The sequence below is a fragment of the Trachymyrmex septentrionalis genome, unplaced genomic scaffold, assembly GCF_001594115.1.
Source record: "Trachymyrmex septentrionalis isolate Tsep2-gDNA-1 unplaced genomic scaffold, Tsep1.0 scaffold14, whole genome shotgun sequence".
NCBI lineage: Eukaryota > Metazoa > Arthropoda > Insecta > Hymenoptera > Formicidae > Trachymyrmex > Trachymyrmex septentrionalis.
In genome coordinates this window covers 643,436-651,754 of record NW_017304543.1, presented here as the reverse complement: position 1 = coordinate 651,754, position 8,319 = coordinate 643,436, and the positions used below count along the sequence as shown (strand labels likewise).

Genomic DNA, 8,319 nt, shown 5'->3' with positions numbered 1-8,319 from the left:
CGCAAATACATTCTATGTTTTACGGAACTACCTTCACAAATTCACTGGAAGGGGAAAAAAAAGAAATAGACCTCTCGCGTATTTGACTTAATCGAAGTTACAAACATTTTTCCGCGATATACATATGTATATTCGCCTTTTCGAAGCGGACAAGTTGGCCGACGGTTATCTATACACGTGAAAGCGCAATATCGAAATGGAGCGAGAGAAACCCGAAATGTACGACGAAGGAGAATCAGCTCGCGGGACAATCTGCTCACGGATGACCGATCGTGTCGAAACGCGTAACCGGAATCGACCAACGCGGAAGACTCTTCGTCGACTCGATCGATCGTTCAAAAGTGGCGTGTCAATTTTTTCGCAGGAATATTCGCATCTCTCCTGCAGACGATTATAGTTTCTACTAGCCAGTTTCGCATTTTGCATTCGCACGACGCGCGACAGCTGTAGCATAACTAATTAGCTTGATTTACGTTTTCTAATCGTTGTTGAACTGACACAATTCACCATTTCTTTCTTGTCCTGTGATTTCCAATTGCGGACGGTATTGCGTTAACTAGCGTAGAGAGCGATTAGCTACGGTTCGCTGCGAGTCAATTATTTAATTAATTCGAATCGAAAACGGGGATCAAATATTTCGAACTGGCATTTACATTTAATCAGCGCTCTAATTTTCGCAGCTTGTTTGCTCTTTGAAAACAAACATAATATGAATGCCTCGGCCTTTGTAATATTCTTTTACTATCAATATCATTTTTTTATTACCGGCTGGAATGAAAACAGAATGATACATATTTCTAAATATAATTTAATTAATGTTGCCAACGAAATTATGCTCATGTCCGTCGCTGTTATGTTTAAATAAAAAAAATTCTGTTACATCCGCTGACAGCAATCGTTTATAAATGACGAATCGCAAATTACAAATTAATTGGAGTGCAGATTAAATGTAAATTACATTTCGGTTAAAGTTTGCTTTAAATACGCGATTAAGGCTCGTTTCTACCAATGTAGATTAACTTTAATCTCAGTTCAACTTACTCTTTTTTTAATTCTCAGAACTGGAAAAAGATGAAGAGTTAGTTAAACCGAGATTAAAATTAAACTATATCGACAGAAACGGGCCTTAATCGTGTATTTGCAGCAGAGCTTAATCAAAATGTAATGTACATTTAATTTGCCCTCTAATTAATTTGTAATTTGCGATTAATATAAAGAAAACTCGAGATGTAATCATAAGAAATTTATGAGTTTAAAAGTCTCCGCTTTCACGACCGATGATACAGCCATTTCTGAATATATTTGTGTGCGCGTCAAGTGCGTGTATGTAATTATGCGTACATGTCTATTATCTCGCACCGACAAATTTCGCGAAGATAAATATTTTGCGACGCCACATAGTATCGCCACAAAATAATAGCACAAAAATATATTAAAACTGAAAAAATGCGAAATCGAAATTTAGCTACGGAGTGAGAAGAAGCTCGGAGCTCACTGATAACGGAAAAAAAACCGCAGATTCCGAGCATCTGAAGGCGCCTTTTCCATTTATCGCACCTCTCCTGCTCGAGCCTGCGTGCGCCAGGCACCGTGTCTCTCCGAAAATAAACAAGGGTGCTCCTTCGCGATCGTCGATCCAATTAAATCCGATTACATTTTTTCGCCGCGGCGCAACCCTCCACCTACCAGTTCTACCACCCCTCCCCCCCCCCCGCGAGAATCCAGACCGCGGGACGCGCGTGCGAGGCGCGCGAATACTGGTGGCGTCCCTTATCGATTCGAAATGATTTTGAAGGGTGGTTTCACCCTCCGACGTTTTTGATTTCGGCTACGCGGCCTCCGTGATACCGGGGCAACGCTTCGCCGCTTCGAATTAAGGGGCGAGCCTCGAGAGGCCTAACCCTGGGATCGTCCCGAAGAGAGAGACAGAACGCAGGGTGCACGGAGTGAAGAAAGGGGGTTGGCGGAGAGGGGGGGGGGAGGAAGGAGAGAGAGACCGGAGGGGACGAATAGACAAGAAGGGATGCGGAATCGAGCGAGTCTCTTCTTCTCGATGTTTATTTTTTACTTCTCGAAAGAGCCATACGCGCGCCACGCCGGATGCGCACCCCATACGGTCCCCGATCCCGAAATTCAATAAATATGGCCTCGTTGAATAACGGGCGTTAGATACGCCTGGCGTTCCTGGAGAGAGAGAGAGAGAGAGAGAGAGAGAGAGAGAGAGAGAGAGAGAGACACTCATAATATGAGATTATTGCCGTAGCCTTGAAATCCGCGACGAATCGAGAGGAGTATAACGTTTGCAGAATGAGCAAAAAGAAAACGCGAATTGACGTATTTGCGCTAACAAGAGCTGAAACGCGGGCTTTGCGATACAAAGAGAAACTCTGTAACGGAATATTTATCGAATTCGCCATACGGATAATGGAATTGTAAAGGTTCAGTGGCTTCATTTAAAGCCAGCCAGTATTCTGCTCAAAGAGATTTCGTATTGAGTTGAGCATTCAAAAGTTGCGAAAAAAAAAATGTAATATCCAATTAAATTTTCTCCTGGAAAATACTGACTATGAATTTGATTCAAGAATTCGCGCGATCGTGACGATATCTGAAAATAAGGCTAATATTTTAAGTGTCATATGGTAAACTTTTTAAATTAAATTGATTAGCTGCAGGACAGAGAAATCCGAGAACCCCTCTGTTCTGCATCCAATCGGCAGACTTGAAAAATCTTGTACGACGCATAAAATATCAGCCTTACTTTGTATCCCAATGGCACGAAATGTTGCAGATTTTTAAGCATCACTACAGATTATGTTCCGAAACACAATAGGTATAGTAAGGCCGCCGAGTAAAAAAATTAGTTACCATGATATTGCAATCATAAAGATAGATACCAGTTTAATATTCAAGGCAATCCCTCCTCGTTGTTACAGTCGAAAGTATGTTGTTCGCAAGTTGCAACGGATTAGCCAGCTTCAGAGCTATTTCTCTATCTCCGTCTATTTAATTTTGCAATCGTAAACACGATACTCATATTTAGTCTATTACAAACATGGCGATTCCAATAGAGATATTTGATCAGCTAATGTTGTTCTAACTCAGTACTTCTTAATATCATGCTTGATATTAAATCGAAATATATGAATTTTAACATAAAAAGGAGCAAAATAATTTCTCAATTAAGCCATGCAACATATAGTATATCTATTGATCTTTTTTGTATATTATATGTATATTGTATTTGTATTATCAAACATATAAATATAATTATAATTCAAATTTTTTTGCGTAATTTTTTTAATCAATGCAATTTTTTGGATTAAATATGATTTTTTTTCTAAATTCAATAAAAATCCAAATTAAGATAAACAAAGAAATATATCTTTTAAAGCTTCTCGCAGAGTAATATTATGTAACTCAATAAATTTTGATAAAACAGTATTTTAAGGAACAATGTTCTATGGAAGAAATAAAAGTACAAGAGAGAACGAGAGAAAGAGAAAGACTTTACCGTTATATTTACAGTCATCATACTTCATCTAATGTGTACAGTAGTATACTTGATTATTACATTAATGTACTACGTGCCCTAATTCCTGTACAATGATATATACAATGGTGTTACGGTCAATTCATTCACGCAATCACAGAACAGAACGGACATTGGTGTACCTATCAATCATTTTGGAGAATCTCATAGCATCCGCTTTCATCACAGAATTTATATATATAGTACATATCTCCGATCACGTAATTCGGCTTTGAATCTCTCTCTCTCTCTCTCTCTCGACGATTATAATACGCATAATTATCAAAATCCATATAACTCAACTCAAACTCCTCGAAAATGCATCCGCATTTGCACACACAAATTCACATTCCGTCTCGGGATTAAATTGCTGCTATATATCACGTAGTTTGAATAATCGTTAATATCCAAGCGCTCCTAACTTCGATTGAGGCTTATTACTCAACAACAAACTAACCGATACATTATAGTAAAACGATTTATCAAACTAAATTAATGAACTGGAAGTATCTCAGTTTCTTTATTTAATAGAAGGAAACTCATTATAGGGAAATAGTTGTGTATATATATATACACACACACACACACACACATTGAATTAGTTTTTAATTTATATAATCAAAATTCGAATTAAAGTATAGATTTTGAACTGACAAACTATCCAAAAAAATAAAATGTTGCATGAAAAGATTTTGTGCAGAAGTATTTAAATATTTAGCTAAATACTGATCTAAAAATAATTTTGTTAGACTATCAAAGTAATTGTGTAGGAACCTCAAATATGACAAGCAATGCTATAAACAGTTTTGACATTCTAGCAATAAATTTGAACGTTCTGCATAATTATTTCAATCGACAAAATTATTTTTAGATCTGTATCTAGTTAACTTGTTAGACGTTTCAGCAAAATCATTCTTTCTATATTACGTTTAATGATGTTACTCAATTAGCAGTTCCAATTTTTAACTGTTCAATTTAGAACATTGTTCTATCCGCGTAGATTAAATATGTTGCCGAGAGTAACTCATTGCAATATGTTAATGTACAAATGAATTAAAACAGTTATGTAAAAGAAATAAAAAATAACAAACACAGTAATGTTTCAGACGAAATATTGCAATGACTGCATCCACATTAGATTTTATCTGTACATATGCAGCCAATTCAGAGGCGTTAATTCAGAGATCATTCAATGATTGCTGCCTGAATTGAACAACGCATTCATTCTCAACAACACGCGTTGAATTTCTTCTTACGAAATGAATCTAGTAATTGAATTAGTCGTGAATCGGAAACGAACCTTTGCACTCGTTGGCGTCCCTGGCGGTGGCCCTAGCCCACGGGCGATCGAAGTGGAAGGGCCGGCACCGCTCGCAGTCCCTGCCGGCGGTGTTGTGCCTGCACTCGCAGACGACCTCGCCGTCCTTGCCGGGGATGCAGCGCGCCGCGTGTCCGTTGCACTTGCACCTGCCGCCCACGGCGAAGTCCGAGACCGCGTAGTGATGGGCCATGGTGGCGGTAGCCGGACCCAGGCCGTTGATCGCCACGCTGGCGAGCGTGGTCGTGGTCGTGGAGACGGTGGCCGGCACGAAGCCCATGTCGCGGACCGCGGCGTCGATCGCGTCGTTCGACTGCATCTCTTGGGGCGCGATCACCTGATGGACCGACGGTAATGCCGTTACTAGCGGATCCTGCGCGTGCAGGATCGCGTTCTTTTGACTCTTCAGCCGTTCCTCCCGCTCGCGTTCCCGCTTCGTCAGTTCCTCCAGCCCGATCGCCGCCACGTGATGCTCCTCGCCGTTGTGCGACACTTGCGACTCCGGGCTCGATTGCTGCGGCATATGCAGCCGGTTGAATACCACCCGAATATCGGTGGCGGTCACCCAGTCCTGTAGTACCGGTGAGTTGTCGAAGTCGGCGGCGGACGGCCGACCTTCCAGAGTGCTAAAGGCGATCCTGCCGACCGGACCGAGACCATCTCCGCCGGTGTAACGATGGCTGTCGGTACACCGCGCCTCTTGCTCGTTCGCTTTGGTGATAGTCGCGCGATTCGGCCTGCCGTAGACCCGGCGGCATTGCGATGAATAAAACTGAAACGGTTGCCAGGTCTTGCCGTAATCCATCGACTTGTAGATCGCGATGGAATCCGGCTTGGCGGCGCGCGGGCAGAACTGCAGACTGACGTACGTCAGCTCGTATTTCTTGCCGAGCGAGAGGGTCAGGGTGACGTTGTCGGGAGGCGCCGAGAAGCTCTGCGAGCTGACGAGCGGCTCGCTGCGCCAGCAGGTGACGTTGTTCGGGTTGTTAAGGTCGGTCAGATAGCTGGCAGGGAAACGTCGCCGGGGCGTGCTGTCGTCGCACACGTGACAGTGACCGATGCCGGTGGTGCCGCCGGGCTCGTCGGTGACGTCGCAGTAGCGGGTGGGTCCGCCGGTGCCGCACGTGGACGATGCCTCGACGGTTGCGCCGAAAGCCGCGTTCACGAAATCGGGTATGCACCGACGTGGCCGATCCTCGTCGTAACACGGATCGCTGGGGTTCTGCTGGCTGGAGAACATCTTGGTGTAGATCTCGCCGTGGACCTGCTGCAGGAGCAGCAGCTGGCCAAACAGGACCGTCGCGAGGACGATCCATGGCCGGAGGGATCGGCGTGGGCACCGTTTCTCCGTCATGCTGCACGCCGTTGGCAAACGCCGCTCCATTCTTCGTTCTGTCGTGCCTCTCTGCCGCGGAGGTGCGCTCAACAATGATTGTTGACGATTTTCACGATTTGACGATCGCGAGAAGATTCTCACGTCTCCTCCTCTTCCCTTCTACCTTCACTTTCCCCTCTGTAGAATGGGGGACTGAGTGAGTGCGATCGGTTCTAGACTTCGCTTCGCGTCATGTTGAAATCAGAGCACGGTTAATTTTTCTGTCGTTCGTCTCTCTTCTGAATCCGTCTCTCTGTCACTCGCGACGGCTCACATTATATTGGCACTGGCCAAGACTTGAAACGCGACACGATGATGAATTTAACTGCATACGCTCGGAATCGCGAAAAAGACAAACGCACTGTTCACACTGAAACTAAGACTGCTGTTCGAGGAGCCGCCTGACTCACCACTCGAAAAGTTATTCTTTTTTTTTTTCTCACTCAAACGGACCCGCGAATTTTTTACTCTACCGATCGCCGAAAACGCGTCTCGAGCCGAACAACGAAATGAATTTACGGACGAATTCCGTGGCGCGAACAAGCGAAGGAGGAACCCGGTTGCGATCGGACACCGGCGAAACCGGCGACAAAACAGTCCTACCTCGACAGCGGCTCGCCGCTAACTGAAACGCCGTCCTCGCACGATGCGCATCCGAACTGCCGCGAGTCCCTCTCCGGTGGCGGGCCCTCTGCGCCCCGCATCCCCCGATACGTGCTATTCCCCCCCCTCCCCCTTGATCCCCTCCTTTCATCTCCGTTCGACCAACGACTCGTCACTCTCGCTCGCACGCTTGCGAGAGATCGCGCGGGCCAATCGGACGAGACATTGGCCTCCCCGCTCACTCAAGACTGGTCCATGGATCGTGGATCCAGCGCGAAGGGATGTTGCGCGTGTTACCATGGACCGAAAAACGGTGGACTGACTCCGAGGGTGCTTCCCTCGAGGGTTAGAACGGGACGGGCGCGTGATTTTTCTCGTTTCCTTTTATTTCACTCGCGTTTCGGCGGCTTCAAACGTTAACCTGTTGGCTCGTTTGGGATTTCGTTGCTTTTTCGATTTGCACGAGGTTTGCTCGATTCAGAACGAAGACGGCTGTGAACTGGTTAATGAGGACTACCTTTTTTTTTTTTTTTTGAAAAGACAATTTTTGAATACGTTAATAACGAAAGAAGATTTTCTTTTTACTCTCTAAAATCTTTGTTATCGAACTCTAAAGAGTGAAATTATTTCTTAGAAATTGATAATTGAGCCATTTTTTTTCAATACTGGCTTATCACTCTTTGTTATTCTTTCGAATTAAATTGCATTTCGGAGATTACAGGGAGTACAATCTTATAAAAAATGGTTTATTCATCTAGTACATCTTTTTTATAATTTATCCTTTACGCTTGTACGGAAAGTCTTCAAGTATTTTTCCATGATTAGGGTTTACATATAATATGTATATGACGTGTAACATTATATTACGTTAATCTCCTACGTCTTTGTTAGTGCACAATGTATATTCGCATTAGTTTGTCTACTTACTGTAGATCCGTGGTGCGTGTACATTAGTTTGTGTCCTCCTATGTTACACTACCGTCGCTTCTATGTACTCAGGCATAATATTGCTCGATGTAATCCATTTCCATTTACACCGCAACCTACTGCTGAATACCATCTCCATTGATTAATTTGAGTAATGTCTTGATTAACCGAATCTAGTTAACGAGAGAACCGTCTTGTACTTCTAAATTACAATTCAAATCGTAAAATATAAAGTGCTAAAACATCAAAATTTGTTACTTTGCTCAGGCTACATCGTCACATCAATATATAATATCGTAAAGATGCAAATATGCTACGACAACTGTAAATAATTAATGTAAATGACCGATTGAATAATAAATAGATACATATTCAGTTGGAGATATATTCCGAATACATTCAAAATACATTCGATGAACAGAAGTGATTTCTCCAAGAAAGATACGATTGGATATTTTTTTTTTCTGTTGTGATTCTTATTGTTAAGACGATAGCACACAAAGTGTTTAAGCATAGCATAGCTAGTATAAAACTGTTTGGATCAATGTTATGTAAATCAATATGACT

At 43.1% G+C, this 8,319-nt stretch overlaps 1 protein-coding gene across 1 annotated transcript in view; it reads right to left on the bottom strand.

Annotated features, from left to right (window-relative positions):
* LOC108745600 (netrin-1-like) overlaps positions 1-6,831 on the bottom strand; it is a 199,808-nt gene extending 192,977 nt beyond the window's left edge. The window contains exon 1 of the mRNA XM_018481849.1: positions 4,830-6,831. Coding sequence (XP_018337351.1) covers positions 4,830-6,231 — 1,402 coding nt within the window. The 5' untranslated portion in view covers positions 6,232-6,831. The remainder of the gene's footprint in view (positions 1-4,829) is intronic.
* Positions 6,832-8,319: the final 1,488 nt, after the last annotated feature.